Below are 20,762 nucleotides of genomic sequence, written 5' to 3' on the forward strand. Positions count from 1 at the left end.
CAGGTAGGGAAGAAGGCCTGGCTGGCAAGGAAGTATAATTTACACTTCCCTTAGTGTTGGTGACTCTAGTCTATATATGTAAACATACAGTAGTAGTCAGCTTGGGAAGCATATTTATATCGAAGGAAAGCGGTTGTGTTCTCTGTGGTCTGTCTCAGTGTGCAAATTTAGTAGAAAATTCCCTGTGTATTGCAATTAGAATGCAGTATTCCCCTGCCTCTGTAGATACGAATTAAACACTTACACCTATTTATCTAGCTATAATGCAGGAATATGGAATTGGCTACTTCATGTGGCTCTGAAATATTCATGAACAGAATTTTCCCATTCTATATATGCCCATGGCTGTGTGTATTACAATGCAGTGAAATGTTACGGAAGACGTTAAAACATCGAGTTTTAAAGAGGTTGTGTTTATTTGCTTGTTTTTGTCTTCTTCTTTTTCAGCAATTCCATTTTGAACGTGTTTTAAAAATTGTGTCACTGTGGACAACACTACCATCCTGTCCGTCACTCGGGCTATAACCTGGGCATTATTTTCTTCTTAGAACTATTTGTGGGTCCTCACTCCCAGCCAAATCTAAGTCTTGCTGAAAAACATCTCTCAGATACAACTTTTCTTAGCCATCCACACAGCTAAAGCCCTCATCCTGGCTCTCATCTCGTGTCTCAATTACTGCAACACCCTTTACTCTGACCTTGACAAATACAATCTTGCCCCACTGACATCTATTTAGAATACTGCTGCAAAGATCTTTTCCTAGACCATCACTTTGATCATGTCACGCTTTCTGGCGATCCCTCCACTGGCTCCTCCTTCTCTATCTCATCAAACAGACACTACCTGTCTTCACTTTCAAGGCCCTATCCTTTCCTATCCTCTCACATTCACTAACAAGGAGTCAACTCTCGTGTCCGATTGGCCCAAGATACCAGCCTCCATTGACCACTTAGTACAAAGGTATTTGTTTGAAAATTTAACTTTTCTCACGCTGTCCCTCACATGTGGGAGCAGTTCCCCGTACACATCTTCAAAGCTAAGTCTTTAGTCCTCTCCAAATCCCTCCTTAAAACTCTCCTTTAGTATGATGCAAAAATCTTGACAACATGTGGGCTGCTTGTATGTTGAGACCACTCCCTGTCATGCTGATCAATAATGCCTCATTGTTTCCTGGCACTCCCCTATCTGTTGTCTCTTGTCTGATACTAAGATTGTAAGCTCTTGGGGACAGGGACTGTCTTCTTGTTCTGTGTCTGTACAGCAGCTGGTACAATGGAGTACTGGTCCAAGGCTAGGACTCCTAGATGCTACAGTAATACAAGTAATTAATAAATAATAACAACAATAATAATTTATTTTAGTATTATTATTAATTTACTATTATGTATAAAGCTGGAAATACTGGAAGTGATTGTCCATTATTCCTGAGCCAAATTTTGCTTTTGAGTGCACATGAGAGACTCTTATTGAAATCAGTGCGAACCACGTGTTCACATGCAAGGACAGAATGTAGACTCTTACCAATATTTTAGAATAAAGTGGTTACTTCCCTTCCTGCCTTTATCTCATTGTTGATGGGTTTCAGGTGCTAAAGGGCAATAGGCAATAGTGTATTTCACACTGACAGGTATTCTTCTACTCACTGAAAAATTAGAGCCAGATTCTACCACACTTACTGATGTGAAGTAGCATTTTATTCCTTAACGCTGATATCGACAGGCTTATTCGTGGAATAATGTGCTAGAGTAAAAGAATCAGAATCTGATACTTAATGACTTCCAGAAAAGCAGTGTCATCATAGTTACAATGTATAAATACTCATTGAGAAAATATTTTGCCCTTCATAAACGTTTTAATAATATTGCACTATCAATAAGTGGAATCTGCAAAGCACCTTTAAAATTACAGAAGTAAACTAGGCATATTCCTGAGATGTCAGCCTTTCACAGAAATAACCAGGTAATTGCAATGTGGTACGCATTCTGCAGCATCAATTAACATAAAAAAAAGGCACAAGCTTTCATTAACGTTAAATAGGTTTCCTCGGTAGCCCACATAGGAGAGGAATTCAGTTTCAGCAACATTTAAAGAAAGAACTTTTATATCGTATTATGTAAAAAACCCTGAGGGCATAAACAAGACAGTTGGTGAGATGTGCTGCTACTTAGCCAGTATGTTAGTCACACTAATAAATAAAACCATATTGCATCAGCATAAGAATCAAATGAAAGCTGCTAATGCTGAAAGGTCATCGCCACCAGATCTCTATGGTTTCTTTATCAGGAAAATGTTAAATTCAATACAACTGTAGAGGGGGAATAGCATAAATATTAATAGATGAAAGCCATTTCTAAGAGCACATCATGACAGATGACAAAACATTGGACAGCTTGCGACTTTCAGGCAGTTTTTCCCCATTTTCATGGGTCCATATATCAAAGCCTGACAATAGGACCCAGCTGACATTTAGACACTCGCCTACATCTAAAAATGATCCTATATGGATTGAAGTTCTGACTAAGGACGAAATTCAAAAATATACTACTCCTTTTTAAGAGGGTCAGTCTTTGGTGCCCTTCTAGAAGCTCCAAGTATTCCTGATACATTATTGCTTCCCTCTACTCTCATCCTTATCCTTTTATATAGTATGCTTACCTGCTTTGAATTTTGCTCAGCTATATTTATGTTTCCTCAGTGGTTCTTTTTTCTGTTTGTGTGGTTTTTCTTTTCATTCAATTTTGTCTTGCATGTTTGCTGCTTGTTTTGCATTGTTCTCCCCTCTGCATCATATTTTTTACTGCTCTTGGATTTTGCCTTCTTACCTAGGTTAGTTTTAAATTCTTTGCCTGAATTATTTGTTTAGCATTTTCGTAACAAGAAATAATGGCAGTGGGTGTCTGCAATTTTTAGTACAACATATTCATGGGGGTTAAGGCCAGAAGGGACCAGTAGATTATCTAATCTGACCTCCTGTATATCACAGGCCATTAAATTTCACCCAGTTACCCCTGTATTGAGCCCAATAACTTGTGTATATAAATGAATTGCATTAGTAATATTTATGCTTACATATACACCTTAACTAAAATTTTCAAAGATGACAAGTGAAAATTGCTTTAATTTTGGGGTGTCCAACTTAAGACAACTTAAAGAAATTTGATTTTCAGAAGATAGGTGCTCAGTGCTTTATGAAAATTAGGCCCCTTTAGGGTGTAATAAGTTGGACACCTTAAAACAGAGTCACCCCAAATCACTAGTCACTTTTGAAAATTTAGACCCCAGATATTAATAATCCAATTCTGAAGTTTGACCCTGTGACTACTTACTAAAGTGAGATTCCATTTTTTTTATGTGCTAGACTACTTTCCAATATGGAATTATTTATCTCTAATTATTGATTCATTTTAAACAAACTGCCCAAATAATATAAAATATGAACAACTGTGTTGTGGTGAGTTTTCAGACAAGCATTTTTCCTCTAAAGTTTGTGGTTCCCAGTGGTTCTCAAACTAGGGCAGCCGCTTGTTCAGGGAAAGCCCCTGGAGGGCTGGGCCGGTTTGTTTACCGGCCGCATCTGCAGGTTCGGCCGATCGTGGCTCCCACTGGCCGCGGTTCGCTGCTCCAGGCCAATGGGGGCTGCAGGAAGGGCGGCCAGCACATCCCTCGGCCCGTGCCACTTCCCACAGCCCCCATTGGCCTGGAGCGCTGAACCGCGGCCAGTGGGAGCTACGATCGGCCGAACCTGCGGACGCGGATGGTAAACAAACCGGCCTTGCCCGCCAGGGGCTTTCCCTGAACCAGCGGTGGCCCTAGTTTGAGAACCACTGCAGTAGACTAACAAACTGTCAGGCATGCTACAACAGTTCATGTGTCTATACCTTAGTCTTCAAAACACCAAAAAGAGTCTCAGAGTAGCAGCCGTGTTAGTCTGTATCTGCAAAAGGAAAAGGAGGACTTGTGGCACCTTAGAGACTATCAAATTTATTTGGGCATAAGCTTTCGATGAAGTGAGCTGTAGCTCACGAAAGCTTATGCTCAAATAAATTTGTTAGTCTCTAAGGTGCCACAAGTCCTCCTTTTCTTTTTGCAAAAAGAGTCTGTAATTTTTCTATCCCGTAGCATATTATTATGTTAATTTTGTTGGGGTCTGGGCTACATATTCCATTAAATTCCTACCATATTTTAAGATTCTAGAAGCATCCTATAATAAGTCAGTGGCAGATGGCGTATGAAAGAAATATTTGTTGAGCTTAACAGAGTGCATTTGTGAGATAGACAAAAGTATCATTTTGCATTTCATAATAACTGTCCCTCTCTAAAGTGGAGAAAATTTACAGCCAAACATTGCAGATTTGCAGCTTTCTAACTAACTGGTATAAGTTCAACAAAGTACGGAGGAAGTAAACTTAGGTATTCTTTGCATATTTGCATGTTGCATTGTATGTTCAAGCCTAAGGTAATGAAAATTTTTGATGAGAGAATTGTACTGACAATGCTTTTTTTCCCTTTACATTATCTGAAGCTATATACATTGCAAATATCCAAGGGCCTGACACTGATACCCCCTACTCATGCAGAGTAGTACCTCAGTCCATGAGTAATCTGATTAATTTCAAAATCACTGGGACTACTGCTGGAGCAAGGACCTATTCAATATGAGTAAGAGTATCAGAATCAGCTGCAAAATGATTACTGTTTTGCCTTTATTTTGGTCAGAGGGAAAGCAGTCCTGCAAACACACACTTTTAACCCCATCACTTTTGGGCAGGAAAGTCTGGGGGAGGCAAGACTATATATAGTGAAACCAGGAGGGGAATGGAAGGTTATTTTGCCCGGCTCTTTGGAGGCCATGGGTCCTCAAGAAATTTACTGTCTGGGATATTTTAGAAGTTTTAATAGCATAAAAAGGAGGTAAGCTTGCACCCTCTAGTTTGCATTGTAAGCCTATTTTTAATGGTAGTTTGAATGACTACCACCCTGTGGTTTTGGAAATGTGCAAAAGCACAGAAAGATAAAAATATAATGCAAAGACAAACACTGATATAAAAAGAATTAGGGGAAAGTAGCAAAGGCCTGGCCTGACATAATTAATTAATTCCTGGAGGGAGGCCTCATCTTTTGGAAAATAAGATTAGGGGAGGGTATAAATGTTGATTGCTAATAAATACATGTACATGTTTAAGAATATTTATTTTCTGATAAAGGCTCTTTCACTGGGAAAAGGTCCCATTAACCCGCAGAAGGCCATTGCTCCCAGAGCGGGAGGAGAGAGCCCTAAATTATGCGGGAAACAGTAGGATTTGACTTCCAATTTTCAAATGATGCCTTTTTACCTCTAACCACTTCTTTTCCTTTGTTGTTTAGCCATGGTGTCACTTTTTGGTCCTCTTATTATGTTTTTTAATTTGGGGTATACATTTAATTTGAGCCTGTATTTTGGTGTTTTTAAGAAGTTTCTATGCAGCTTGCAGGCATTTCACATTTGTGACTGTACCTGTTAATTTCCACTAGCTTCCTAATTTTTATGTTGTTCTCCTTTCTAAAGATAAATGTTACTCCAGTGGGCTTCTTTAGTATTTCTTTCCCCACACAAGAATGTTAAATTTAATTATGTTATCGTCACTATTACTGAGAACTTCATGTATATTCACCTCTTGGACCAAATCCTGTGCTCCACTTAGAACTAAATCAAGAATTGCTTCTCCCCTTGTGGGTTCCAGGACTAGCTGTTTCAAGAAGTAGTCATTTATGGTGTCTAGAAATTTTATTTCTGCCTCCTATCCCGAGGTGACATGTACCCAGGCAATATGTGGATAGTTGAAATCCCCCATTATTATTGAGTTTTCTATTTTTATAGCCTCTCTGATCTCCTGGAGCATTTCACAATCACTGTCACCATCCTGGTCAGGGGGTTGGTAGTATATTCCTTCCACTATATTCTTATTATTCAAGCATGGGATTTCTATCCATAGAGATTCTACTATACAATTTGATTTATTTAAGATTTTTACTATATTTGACTCTATGCTTTCTTTATAGTGCCACATCCCCACCAGCACGACCTACTCTGTGATTCCTATGTATTTTGTACCCTGGAATTACCATCTACCATTGATTATCATCATTCCACCAAGTTTCTGTGATGCCTATTATATCAATAGGCTCATTTATTACCAGGCATTCAAGTTCTCCCAGTTTTAGTATATAGACTTCTAGCATTTGTATACAAGCACTTACAAAATTTGTCACTTTTTAGTTGTCTACCATTATATGATGGAATTGAATGGCACTCTTTTTCATCTGTTTGTCTTCAGCTCCAATCTGTACTTTATCAGCTTCTATCCTCTCCTCTTTACTAACATACAAGAGATTCCCCGTTAATAGATCCTCCCCTAAGGGATGCCTCCATCTGAACCATGTGCTTCTCTGCACCTATCAGCTTTCCCCAGACCTTAATTTAAAAACTGCTCTACGACCTTTTTAATTTGACGCGCCAGCAATCTGGTTCCATTTTGGTTTAGGTGGCGCCCACCCTTCCTGTATAGGCTCCTCTTTTCCCCAAAAGTTCCCCAGTTCCTAATAAATCTAAACCCCTCCTCCCTACACCATTGTCTCAGCCACGCATTGAGGCCCTCCAGTGCTGCCTGTCTAACTGGCCCTGCTCATGGAACTGGAGGCATTTCAGAGAACACTGCCCTGGAGGTCCTGAACTTCAATCTCTTACCTAGTAGCCTAAATTTGGCCTCCAGGACCTCTCACCTGTCTTTCCCTATTTCACTGGTACATGCACCACGACCACCGGCTCCTCCCCAGCACTGCACATAAGCCTGTCTAGATGTCTCCAGAGATCTGCAACCTTTGCACCTGACAGGCAAGTCACCATGTGATTCTCCAGGTCATCACAAACACAGCTATCTATACTTCTAATGATTGAATCCCCCATTACTATTACCTGTCTCTTTCTAATAACTTGGGTCCCCTCCCTCGGAGAGATATCCTCAGTGCGAGAGTATACCATGAAATCATCTGGAAGGAGGATCCCAACTATAGGATCTCTTCCCTCCACTCCACTTTGATGTTCTTCCCAAGACTTTCATCCTTCTCAACAGCACAGAGGCTGTCGGACTGAGGGTGGGACCATTCTACTGTGTCCTGGAAAGTCTCATCTATGTACCTCTCTGCCTCCCTTAGCTCCTCCAGGTAAGCCACTATGGTCTCCAAAGCCCGTACACTGTCTCTGAGGACCACAAGTTCCCTGCACTGAATGCACACATATGCCACAAGGCACGTAATCATACATTTTGCATTCAGTGCAATAAACTGGATAGCCTCCACTCTGCTGCTGGACTTCTGCCTTCATTCTTTCTACTCATGTAGCTTTTGTTGTTGTTGTTATTATTTTGGGTGGGAGTGTTTACTGGCCTAAATTTAGAGACTGTTAATAATGTGTATCTGGCTTTCAGGCTCCTTCTCTAAACTCCCTCGCAAAACTCCCCTGTTAGCTGCTCCTGTTCACTAGCTCAGTGGTTCTCAATCAGCATACCCCTGGGGGTACACAAAGGTCTTCCGGGGGTACATTAAATTCTCTAGTATTTGCCTAGTTTTACAACAGGCTACATAAAAAGCTCTAGCAAAGACAGTACAAACTAAAATTTCATACAATGACTTGTTTATACTGTTCTACATACTCTACACTGAAATGTAAGTACAGTGACTTGGCACAATACAGAACTTTTCCAAGTCTACAACAATTCCTAACCCGCGTTCAGTCCCTATTCAGCTGTTATTGAGCTGTTGTTGTTCTCAATTGTTGAGATCTGTGTTCAGACACTGTAAAATTCCATCATGCAGACCAGACCTTTGAGAGCCCTTATGAAGCGGAATGTGTACTGAAAATACATTACAACCATCATTGTTCAGTGCTCTTTATTCTCCGTGATCCTTCTTACCAACTGACCCAGAGAGGCAGGGTTTTTTCCCTCTCAATCATACACAGTAATAACCTATAATTCTTTTGTTATATTAATGACATTTACAAGCATATAAACTGACACTTTATTTGAACAACACAATAAAATGGCATTTTATTGTCACAGTTCTTTTATACTCACCCTTGAAGAGATACATTAGTTTCTTTGATATAGGTTAATTCATAATGTTTACAATGAAATTATGATTAAACATTTACCTCATGACCTTTGCACTCAAGGCTGACTGAGAAGAACAACATTCAAATAAACTATTTCATTACCAATTATAAACATTCTGAGCTAACATTTCAAGGACAAATGCTGACCCATGAAAGCAGGTCTTTTTTCCACTAAATAAAGCACCTACCGCTTTTGCGAATTCTTTCTTCTAAGAGGTCAGCATCTCCTACAGGAAGTTTCCTATTAAAGATCTCAGCTGAACGAAGGAACATAGCTTCTACTGCTGAGCCCTTCAGTAAAGCAATCTGATCTTCATGATCAAGGGTTTGAAAGCCTGGAAGGATATTAGAAATAAGAACATCAGTACTTTAAGTCCTATAGTTCTTAACCATAAGGTGCCATTTATTTTATTTAGCATTTGCATATTCGCTGAGCCAAGCAATAGCGTTCTTAGTGGCCAAGTGGGCCACTAAGCTGAATTCGGTTAGCAGGCATGCCATGCATCTGTATAAGAGCTAACTATGTCCTTATCAGGGCTGCTAAGTATTGTGGATGTAAGCAGAGTCAGGATGAGCTCCACCCTGACATTTGGTGGTGAGGTGTGGCAAGTTGTGGAAAAGAACTTCAGGGGCTGATCTCATTTGCATAGGCACACCCACCCCGCCTAGAATGAGGCCATAGCTGCCCAAATGGTCACTTTGGCTGCTGTGGGATCCCCAGTGTCTCTGTTATTGGGGCAGGAAGAATAAATTGTTATTACCCTGATTATGGGAATCAAGGACAGTGGAACTGTACTTGGCCTTTTGCTATGATGGAGGGACTCGCCATCAACTAAGTAGCACTCGCTAGGCAAGGTACATGGGTTCCAAAACTCTGTGAATAGAGAGGCTGGGAACAGATATTAATACCTGGTGCTATGGGCCCCCTGGTGAGGGCCTTACATGCTAATTGCACTTCCTCCTCTCTCCACTGTGGAATATCAGAGCTAATTTTGATTCCATTAGGAGTCTAGTTACAGGCTGCTGAGCTGAATTCACTTTGGGCTAATGGTGCACCAGCACTGTGGCTCCCCTACTACAAGCTGAAATCACAAAAGAGCTGAAATCACTGAGTGTTGTGTTAAGTAGTAGGGGAGCCTGAAGCTATATGGTAGAGCTGTTTGCAGCACGGTGAGCGGAGCGGCTGGCGGAGCAGTTCAGTTTGTGGGATGGCGAGCAGAGCGGCTGGTGGAGTGGAGCCCCATGGAGAGGTGGGGCCATCAGTGTTGGACCAAGTAAGGTGCCCCTTAACACCCCCCCCCAATCTCCACCCAGGTTGGGAGGTAAAAACTCTGCAGATAAACTTTCGAACTCTGGGGCTGCCCTGACCAGGGACAGAGACTTTTCGGTCATTGGACTTTTGGGACTTTGGGTGATTTGGGGTTGCTGGACTCAAGAACCAAAGGGAAAAGGGCATGCCCCAATTTGCTTGGGGTGGGTTTTGCTCGTGGGTTGTGTTATGAATCCTGTTGGTGGTGTTTCCCCAACATAATGCCACATTGTTTCTCTCTGTTATTAAAAGGCTTTTTGCTACACTCAGACTCTGTGCTTGCGAGAGGGGAAGTATTGCCTCTTGGAGGTGCCCAGCGGGGGTGGTATATATTTGTCCCAGGTCACTGGGTGGGGCCTCGAGCCGGTTTTGCATTGTGTTATTGGAATGGATCCCCTAGATATTGAACCCGGCCCTTGTTGCTGCCAACTCTGACAGGCAGAAGGGTTACATGTACATTTAAGCCTGGATTCAGCTGGGGGCAGCACCGGGGCTTGGGGCTTTAGCTACGGGGTCAGCGCTGGGACTGAAACCAATGCTTCCCTCATACCTAAAGCCCCAAACCCTGGCTACCCCTGCGGGGTTGAAGCTGGGAACGGATCCGTGGGGCTGAAGTGCTGAGCCCTGGCACCCCCCACGCGGCAGAAGCCAGGAGCAGAGTCACAGTGCTGAAGCCCCAAACCCCAGAGCTCCCCCCAGTCTAAAGCTCTGAGCCCCAATGCTCCTGGGGGTCAGAAACCCCCAGTCCTCCCCCTGCCTAGACTCCAGACCCTCCTACACACCCTGAGGCTGCAGCCCCAACCCCTCCATAGCTGAAGCCGTGAGCCCCAGGGCTAAAGCCCCGAGGCAGTACAGTATTTGCTGTTTTTTGGTGGTGGTTGTTTTTTGTCTCTGCTGCTTCCTGACTGATGACTTCTTGTTTCACAGGGTGTCCGGTTGACTGGTAAGTCCATAACTCTGGTGTTCGTATCTTTGAGGTTCTGCTGTATAGGGATATGTGCAAAGAAGGGGCTGGCAATCAAAAATCATGCCTCCTTTTCATTATTTTTAAGCTTTGTTATTTTGGATAAAGGCTTCCCCCTATATTTTGGATAGGGATTTATCCTTTCTGTGGGCCTGGATTCTTTCCCTATTGTAGTAAATTGCCAAACTCCCATAAACTTCAGTGAGTGCAGAATGGGGCCTCTACATACAAGAGTGGAACTGAAGGTTACGAAAAGCCCAGTTCATGCTGACTGCCACTACAAATCCAGTACAATGAGCCTGTACCAAGTCTGTAAAGCAGCACACAAACAAGGAAATAGAATACAGAGAATGAAAGGAAATAGTTAAAGTCACAGATTTAAAGTCACAACAAGTAAACTGTACTAAATCTCACTACTTTAAATTTTCAAATGGCAGTTGTATTTGATCCTAGAAGGCCCTTTCCCTTTTTTCCTCAGTATACACTGATGAACATAACTCTGAAAAGAGCTTGATTTGTTCCGCAGTTCCATCTCAAAGTTATTTTACTCTAACAAGACTGCAAGCCCAATATTTTCAAGAGAATCCACTAATTTCAGGAGCCCAGGGGAAGTCTTTTGCCTGATTTTCTTAGGTGCTGAGGATCCATCCACCTCCTCCAGTTGAAATCAATGGGAACTGCAGGTACGCGGCAGCTATGAAAATAAGGCTCAAGTTGGGTGCCCAAAATGAGGCAGTCAGAATTAGTGGAGACTTTTGAAGATTTGGGCCTCACTTTGTTCTTGACTTGAGGCCAACAGACCATCTGTATTACAGAAATCTTGTAAGGGTTTCCCCCCCTATTTCCTTTTTCAAACTGCCAGGCTCGCATCCTTCCAAGTCTCCCTCCCCCTCTCACTCACACATGTAGGTGTGTGTAATCTTGTTTTGGATCAGGTAAGATTGCCTTCAACTTGATTAGCATAGAACAAATTAAATTCCTGCTTTAGTGTTAATAAAGAATTGGTAGCATTATCATCTTTCAGCGGTGAACTGAACCCATTCAAAATTCATTCACTTTATTTTTTTCATTTATTTCCTGTGAACCTGTGCCCATTAGTTTGCAAAAGAAAATACAATTGGAACTGTAATACTGTAGAGGCTTTAAAATAATCCCATAACAGAGGGAGGAAAAGGGCAATGCTAGAAAAAATGAAATTTTAACATATTGGAATATGAAAATATGTATGTATGAATGAAGGTGAGAGGCAAAATGGTCTAGTGCAGCAGTTCTCAATGAGGGATCCACAGCCCCCCGGGAGTTGCGAGCTGATTTCAGTGGGTCCATGAGCCCTGGTGCCCCACAGGACAGAAACCCCAAGCCCTTGGGCAGAGTTGCTCCCCCATAAATTGCAGTGCTTTAACCAGAGCGGGGCAGGCCCATACACACCCCCTCACCTCCTCCTCTCCCACATTGCTCCTAGGCCCCACCCCCTGGCCAGGTCAGAGGCAGGAAGCCGGAACCGGGCAGTGCGGGGCAGCTGCTGCTCTGGCTGGTACCATGGAGCGGGCAGCCAAGGCACTTCCCCGTCTCCCCCCGCCTGCACCCCTTCATGCTGCTGGTGCCCAGCGCTGCAGCTGTTCCTCAACTCCCAGCCTCCTTTGACTGCTTGCTGGCAAAGCCCTTGGGGAGCAGCCACTACTCCTGGCACACAACTGCTAGCTACCCCTTCCCTGCACCCTGAGCTACCCCACCCCCTTTCTGCACATGGCCCCTAGCCAGCCCCTGCCTGCACCCTGAGTGGTTTTCAAACTTTTTGAGCTGAGCCCCCACTTTGAGTTTTAATTTTTGGTTGCCTTCCCCCTGGGCCCTGGAGTTTTTATGGCATGTTTGGGGATGGGGGAGGAGGCTCAGCAAGAAAAAGGTTGAGAACCCCTGGTCTAGTGGATGGGGCACTGAACTAAGGACTCAAGAAACCTCTGTGTAGGGATTAATGACCAGTGGATCTACCCGCCCTACCTCCACGCCTCTTTACTCCAAGCCACACGGCACAGAAAGGTGCGGGGAACCTCACACAGAGATGGGTTCTATGGCACAGGAGTAGAGATGGATGACCTGCAGATACTCTGCACTCCTCCTCTCCAAATAGAAAAACTCTGCCTCTTGTGCTGTATCTGAAGCCACGTGGGATGGGGCAGGATGTGCTTCAGAATGAATCTAACAGAGCCGTGACACATTTGGCCTCTCGAGGTAGCATGATGCTAGATTTTTATAATGCCTCTTCCACTGAGAATTGAAAAACTGAAATCTCATTTTCAATGTGATTCTGTGATTCATTATTCAAGGAGTCCAAAACACAAACCTTGAATAAACATCCCTTCCACACACTTAAAGCCAATGTTCTAAGCACACACATTTCAGTGGATGACACTGACCCAAAGGCTTAAACAGAAAAGGGGGCACAGGGTATAAAATAAAGTTTCTGAAGTGTTAGAGTCAATTCTAAGGAGCAATATTTGGCATTGCAACATTATCTTAAAATAATGTACCTTCAAAGACTCTAAAACACCCGGAACATTTTGTCCTTGAATAGATATAGAGGATATTCCTTCTGAAACTGGTTAAGTTTGAGTCTTTCAAAGCAGTCTCTTGGAGTATAAAGCTTCAGTTTTTTAGGTCGCATCAGTGGCTTATGTGTATTGGCAGGGACAATGGAACATACTTTTATACATCCTCTCAGCTATACTTACCTAGATATACATAGCAATCAAGCTGCAACTAAAATCAATTAGAGGCTTGCCATTAATTTCTGTGGGAGCAAGATTTGGTCCATTGTGACATACCTGGTAACTTTTTGGTGAATTCCACAAGAACCTGAACATGACTGGTAGCCATTTCTGTTAAGATGAGAAAATTTTCTTCAGCACTGAATTCCTCTTGTAACTAAGTATTTAAAATTAAAAAAACAATGGTTAATAATAGCTGACACTTTGGACTTCTGTCATTCTTTTTGTAAGAATATCTCAAAGCACTACACAAATATTTACTAATTAATCCTCACAACACCTCTGTAATATAATAGGTAATAAAAGTATACAGAAGTTTGGGATTTTAAGATTTCAGGTGGATTGTGGCAGCTGCTTGCCACTACAAAGCAATGTTACACAGTAGTTTAGATTAAGGAGTGAGGAAAGACACTGTATTCAGTTGCAACTGCACTGGGAATTTAGAAAGGCAGAATATCATCTCCAGATTGGAATTTGGCCAGGTCACCAGGGTTAACAGTCCTACACTTATGAAAAGAGCATGAAACCTTTACTGACCCCAAGTGGTCAGAACCTTGCTTTTTCAATATCATGTGTGTAACCGCACCTCCAGCAGTACCACACTGGAACATTAGTTCATATGGATTCAAGGGGAAGGGTGCCAGCTACTCAACTAACATTACTGCCTACAGCACCCAGGATATTCCTTGGAGGTCACCCATCTAAGTATTTACTTGGCCCAACCCTATGTGCTTGCAAGATCTGATGGAACTGCAGCAACAAGTAGCATAGTTTCAGACCAGCTACTACATTGATTCACCACAACGACGGGAAAAGAAATATACCATTACAAAAAATTGCTCCACCAGTGCAAAGGGACAGTATAGCTGATTTAACTAGGCAACTGAAGTGGTTGTAAAACCCAAGTGACATAGAACTGGCATAGCCAGTTTGTCGCACATGCCACATAACTCCCCCGGTATAGTGGAATGTCAAAAGGATTGAGCCCTGAGGAGAGCTGGTCAACATATTTTGTTCAAAACTCTTTGTTGTTGTTGTTGTTTTGTTTATTGACATTTTCCATTTTTTTAACAACCCCCCCCCCAAACTGAATTTTTTTTAGTTTTCAAACTTGGAAACCAAAATATTTTCTCCCATTTTCCCCTCTCTTTTCCCCCTTTATCTTTTCTCCCCTTTTTCTGCTTTTTTTTATTTTTCATTTTGCCACTGAAAAAGAGAGGCGGTGAAAGAAAGGGAGAGAAAGAAAGGGGGGAGAAATCCCAAAAGGAAAAACTGAAAAAAAAAGAAGTTTTTGGTTCCAAAAACTGAAACATTTCAAGTTTTTGGTTTGATATTCTTGTTGCAAAGTTCGAATTTTTTTTGCGATTATTTTCTTACCAGATCTAGTCCTAAGGCTCCTCTAACTTGCCCTTAGGAAGAATAACCATAGTCTGATAAGGCAATAAAAAGCCACCTTTGCCTCCCACTTCCTGGATTCTTTGCTGTGCTCAGCCAGACCAAAAGATCAAGTGTCTTTATATGTGTGTTTGTGTGTGACGGCGACTTTATGACAACAGTCTTGGAGGCTGTAGTTTATTCACACAAATTCAGATTTTACTAGTCAATGTAGATTTCAGTTAAGCAATATTCAATATAGCATCACATTATACTACCTATTTGAAAGTCTTCAGTGATTAATCATTATCTGAGTGATTTGAGGGTGTTAGTCACTTTCCCCCAAGATGCACACTCTTCTCCTCAATATTTGGGTTCAATGAACAAAGAAATGGTCAGATTGTAGTGATTTAAGAACAGATTCTGATTTTCTTATATACTTTTAGATTGTAAACTCTTCTTTTAGACTGTAAGCTCTTTGGGGGCAAGTACTGTAATTTACTATGTGTTTGTACAGTGTCAACCTGGTTGAGGGCTCTAGGTGCTACTTTCATATAAATGTTAACTTATGTTCACAACGTACACCCAGAAACATTAAATTAAAAAAAAAACATAAATATCCTTGCTGGAAGGTTGCTTTATTTCTTAGAATTCAAAATGTTTACAAACAAAAAGAGCGCAGAAACAGGCTGCTCCCTAAAACAGACTGACATAACTCACCCCAACTTGCTTTAAGCTGCTCCCAGATGTTACAGAGCCTGTAGCCTGCAAACAGGACCAGAAAACCCTCCCACTCTTAAAGTGACAGCTTGCAGTTCAAACACAGCCCTCAGTACACCACCTTAACTAATGCTAATAATAATAATAAAGCCCCGTAGTCGCTGCATACAACCCAAATAACTTTCAAAAGACTAATTAATTTGTGTACTTACAAGTTTTTTTGATACCTCTTGAGGAATTCTTTGTTTACTATAGGAATCCATGATGTAATGAAGAAGGTTCTGCTGTTCTGGGGTAAGTTCTACTTTCTCCTATACTGGCAGAAAAAAACCCATAAAGTTCAGTAACTGGAAGTGATCTAGCATCTCTTACTTCAGTAAGTTTGTATTGATTTACATCTTACATTTGGATGTCAACAAGATGAGAAGTCTGCCTAGCCCCTTAAAGACTGCAGATGTATACAAAGGATCAATGATAGAGTGGTATAAATGTTTTACCAGCATGAGTTTGGAGTGGAAGTATTATCAGGTTTGGTAATTAGTGAGTTATGTGGACACCCCAAAACCTCAATACCACACCCTCATATATTCTATACATGACACTTACTTTACAGAAAAACTATTTTATAGATGTTTTAGTGAGTTTCAAAAAACATCTGGACTCTGTATATCTCAGGTATCGTAATTATTATGTGTCCCCAACTGGGTAAGGCTCAAAAGAAGCATTAAAAGCCTCTAACGTGACTTGATATTGCTTTTCTATACCTAAGAATATCAGATTTTAAGGTCTAATATCTCCGCACATTCCAGGTCTAGAAGCAAACACTAGGTCCATTTGGAATGTCAGAAATCTTGCTTTTCCTTTGCTCCTATTTCTAGTCCTGAAGGGCAGCAAGGTATCCAAATTTAAATCGGTAACTGATGCAAGTAAGGACTGAATATTGCCATCATGGCCGTTGGGCAGCTGTAAATTTGGGGGGGGGTAGTGTTGGAGGATTGGAATTCCACATTTGGGGAGAAAGAGCAAAGTTTCCTTCTATCAAACTGATCTTTTTATGGCAACTGTTTGCAGGTACTCAGATTTAGCATATTAATAGTAGTCCTGAGGGAGATGGATTCATGACAGAGTGCAGGTGAGGTGGTCAAAGGTGCATGATAATTTATAAAACCGTAATTATTCAATAGACACATCCCATGCAGAGATTAGATCTGTAAATATGTATCGTAAAAATATCCACGGATAATTTGCACAGCCATGTGATGAATCTTACTTAATGTGTCTTCTGCAGTTTATCACGTCTCTGCAGTTTATCCCATGGATATTTCTACCACATAGATCTAATCTCTGTGTGGAATGTGTATGCTAACGTGTGCATGTGCATACGTACATGCATGCATAATTAACATGTTAGGGTCAAGATACCCCCCCTTAGAATCTATATGAGAAGTTACCGTTTTACATGTTATTGCCGTAGACTAATGCCTTAGATCCTCAAATAAAGCTATTTCATTAATTATAGGTAAACACTATAAACACTGAGGGAAATGTGTCTGGCTACATAAGGCGATTCTCTAAATTACTTCAGTGTAACCATAGTATGCTGTGTTCTTTGCATGTAGCTAAAACATCCTAATTATTGTACAGACTATTTCCATGAATTTTATTACCCTGTATATTTTAGTTGTAGATGTCACTTGCTTCAGGTCCGCTCCCTCATTATCTTCGTTGGCTGTCTGATCAGGCGGCTGTTTCACATGTTTTCTTAGACGTTTTGACTTGCATTGTATTTCTGTTAACAAACCTGCAGCATTGCAAATAATACGTTCATAGGATTCACACCCCAAAAGACATATTAGGGTAGGTTAATTTTCATATACCAGTGTGGAACCAAGTAAGTACATGAGCATGCCCACATATTGCCCTTTAACACCAATAAACGACTTACCCATGCAAGACATTCTCTGAAAACAGCTTTCAGAGTAGCAGCCGTGTTAGTCTGTATTTGCAAAAAGAATAAGGAGGACTTGTGGCACCTTAGAGACTAACCAATTTATTTGAGCACAAGCTTTCGTGAGCTTATGCTCAAATAAATATGTGCTGATCCAGTGCATTATCTGGTCAACTGCCACAATTTGTACCTCCCTGCACTAGCAGATTGAATCAAGCCCAGGGTTTATTATTGATTAGAGTCTATTGTGTTCTTAAATTAAATATTTGTCACTTAATGTATTTATTCTTATAGACTGTAAACAACTTGGGTCGGGGCTATCTTTAGGTGCATTATGCACAGCAACCAGCACACCATCTGTGCTGAACAATTACTAAATAATAACAATTAACAGAACCAACCCTCAAAAGAAAACCAGCAAACTGACCAACAGGCAAGCAGGTATGAATGGATCTAAGAATATAATCATCACAGAACTTCAATTTAGAGTTTCTTTCAAGGAGTCTGCCTGGCTCTCCAATCTTGAAAATGCAGAACAGGAAAAGAGACTCATTCAGAAAGTATATGATGGTGGGGAAAGATATGTAAACACTGAATTCAGTTGTGAATGTTTTTAATTTCCTGTTTAAGCACTATATAAAATAACCTACCAACACCACTGAGAGAAGAGGAAGTTTACATGATTAAAATAAGACTTACATATAGTACCTTGAAATAGGAAAATATCAGTGATAGGAATGTTGCAGATAATAATTGGCATCAAGGTATGTGATTGTACTGCCTCATTTTTACAACATCCTAGCTTTATTTTTCTAAAGAATAGATGTAAAGCAATCCTGCTAAAACCATTGGGCCAGATCCTCAGCTGATGTAAACTGGGGCAGTCAGTGGAGCTACACTGATTTATACCAGATGAGGATCTGGCCTATTTCTTTTCTGGGAAAAATTTGGTTTGCTTTGTGTCCTGTACACTAAAGGCCTGATTCTGCCATTCTTATTTATGCTGAGTAGTACTTTGGGGGTGAAATTATAGCTTCACTGAAGTTAGTTGCAAACCTCCTATTGATTTCAATGCAGCCAGCATTTTACTCTAATTCCAGAAATGGCTCCATTTCAGTGAGACTAGGAGTGCGATTCAGCCGGAATAAGAGTGGCAGAATCTGGCCTTTAAGTAGAAACTCAGGTCACGCTAAAGAACTGCAACTATAAGTACAAAAATATATTTGAAGCTGATGGTTAAATAATTTCACCGTATTTGTGGTTTATGTGCAAAGGACATAGAAACGTTTAGTGAGTAGGGCCATAAATGTTTATAAGACTCTACCTCCCTTTTTGCTATAGCAAAATTCTTCAGTGTTTATAATTGCAACCCTCTGGTATGAGTAACTGAAACAAAGTTCAAGGTAACCTTTTATTTCAAAGAAACTTCTTCAACTTAAGACAATGTATAAATAGAAGCTTGAGGTTTTACCACCCTGTCAAGCCCTGATCTAAAACCAACCATATACGGTGTGGTCTTCCTTTGAAACTTGTTAAATGATGACTTGCAAAATGTCCTCACTGAAGTGCTTTCGAACATGCTTATGTTTAAGTTATGAGTAACATGAGATACCCAGTAACAAAGTAAGTGTTTCCATTGCAGAGAAAGATTCAAATGGCAGCACCTATTGTCGGTCTTTGTTTCACATATGCCAATTTGAGAAAATGATCAGCCAGTTTAAAAGTTTCATGTGTCCTCAGTCAGTATTATTTACACTAACCTATTTTTTTTTCTGTGATCTGTTGTTTTTCTGCTGCCATGAGTCACTCAGAGAATCCTGATCTCTTGAATTTGTGGAACAATGAATCTGAGTCCAACTCCATGGGTTTTTATTTTCCTATGACACTTACTGACTCATTGAGTGCTATCATCACTTTGGTGGCATTTGTTTGGATATTTATGTATTGTACGAGAATATGTCATATCTCAGGATCTTTGTAGTCTGTTCAATTTACAGAATGAAAGATTAATTATATTATATTTGCATGCATTCCAAATATTGATGGAGGTTATTGTTTCTCACAAAGCCAACAGTTAATATAGCATCTCATGATCAGATTAAAAAAAGAGAAGTATATTAAAAACTCAGAGTAGATTAATTTCCTGTATGAACCTAAATTGGTTTGACACTACAGTGTGCTAAAATGATTGGAGCCATCAATAAATAGAATAAACTGCAGTCCTATTCACTGAAGGCAGCATATGCAGGTGTGTACACTATATTTCTAGGAGTGAGCCTTCAAATATGGAATGACTATTACTGTTATAGTTGAAATTGAATTACTGGTAGAACTTTAACTCCTCATTTTGGGGTGTAGTGAAGTATCACAGATGTTTAAAGTACATTGGCCTGGAGCTTGGTAATTATATAAGTAATATGTCAGCCTGAATTCCAATTTTTTTTAATATAAAACATGGTTTAAATCTAAAAGCCAAGTTCTTTGGAGGTGATTGTACCTATATAGCTCTATACCTCCATTAGAAGAACTAATGAGACGATTTTAAAAAAGGGCTGTCCCTTACCAGGCCAGCCCAGATTGCCAGAGGAGGACTGCAGCACACAGCAACTTCCAGCCAATGGTAGCCCTCCTTTTTCAGGAGATCCGCCATTGGTTTATTGCCAGCAGTTTCATACAAGCATTGGAATTGGCTGGGAAGGGCTGGCAGGCAGTCCATAAAAAGGTGGTTTGGGGTAGGGGTAAGTCTGTTCCTTCTCTGCCCTACATAGCACTGAAAATTCCCTGCTTCTTTGTATTCCTCCCCTTCTCCAATTGATGCCTTCCACCACCTCCCTCCTTTTTCCATAGCTACTGGAGTGGCTTTTCCTCGCACTTGGGTAGCCCCTTTGGCTCTTGCCTTTCGCTGTGTCAGCCCACTCTGGCAGGGAAAGTCCTTTCTTCACCACCAGATCATCACACACCTCACGCTCTGGTGTCCCCTATCATTAACCAAATCTCATCATTCATGGGTATGTCATGCCTATTCAATAAGATTTGTTGAGCATGGACTGCAGTGCCTTTAATGCTACAGTCCATGCCTTCAGATTTGCTAGATTATATCTTTGAGGGTTTTACCCACCTTTGTATATGTATGGAGGCTTCAGCATATTAGCCACAGCCCAGTTAGACAAATGTAAGATTGAATATATTTTCAAAGTACTTTGCTTGCTTGATGCAAATACCTGTATACATACATTCAGCCAACATCCCCATTTGTTTGCATTTCCGCAGGCGGCACTCCTGGCACTTTCTTCTCATGTACATGTCCATCTCACAATTGCCTCCATTTTTACACTTGTATACAGCATTTTTAGTGATACTTCTTCTGAAGAAGCCTGTGCAAACAACAGTGAGATAGATGTGTAAGAAGGCACTGCAAAGTGGGGAACTGATTAGCTTGAAAAGAGACTGCATAACTGTTTCACCCTCTGAATGCAACACATTCTGCAACAACTCCAGTTCCTTTTGGTATCACTTGGACATGCTGATGGCT

General features: G+C 41.0%; 1 protein-coding gene across 5 annotated transcripts in view; it reads right to left on the reverse strand.

Annotated features, from left to right (window-relative positions):
* NR1H4 (nuclear receptor subfamily 1 group H member 4) overlaps positions 1-20,762 on the reverse strand; it is a 66,098-nt gene that overhangs the window by 11,946 nt on the left and 33,390 nt on the right. For 4 of the 5 annotated variants that reach the window (XM_084617031.1, XM_084617027.1, XM_084617030.1 and 1 more), the window contains 5 exons: positions 20,452-20,604; positions 16,950-17,083; positions 15,495-15,593; positions 13,246-13,345; positions 8,339-8,485 (listed from right to left, as the gene is read on the reverse strand). In XM_084617031.1, coding sequence (XP_084473157.1) covers positions 8,339-8,485; positions 13,246-13,345; positions 15,495-15,593; positions 16,950-17,083; positions 20,452-20,604 — 633 coding nt within the window. The remainder of the gene's footprint in view (positions 1-8,338; positions 8,486-13,245; positions 13,346-15,494; positions 15,594-16,949; positions 17,084-20,451; positions 20,605-20,762) is intronic. The other variant, XM_084617028.1, reaches the window with a different exon arrangement.

This window comes from Lepidochelys olivacea (assembly GCF_965140295.1).
Source record: "Lepidochelys olivacea isolate rLepOli2 genome assembly, chromosome: 1".
Taxonomy (NCBI): domain Eukaryota; kingdom Metazoa; phylum Chordata; order Testudines; family Cheloniidae; genus Lepidochelys; species Lepidochelys olivacea.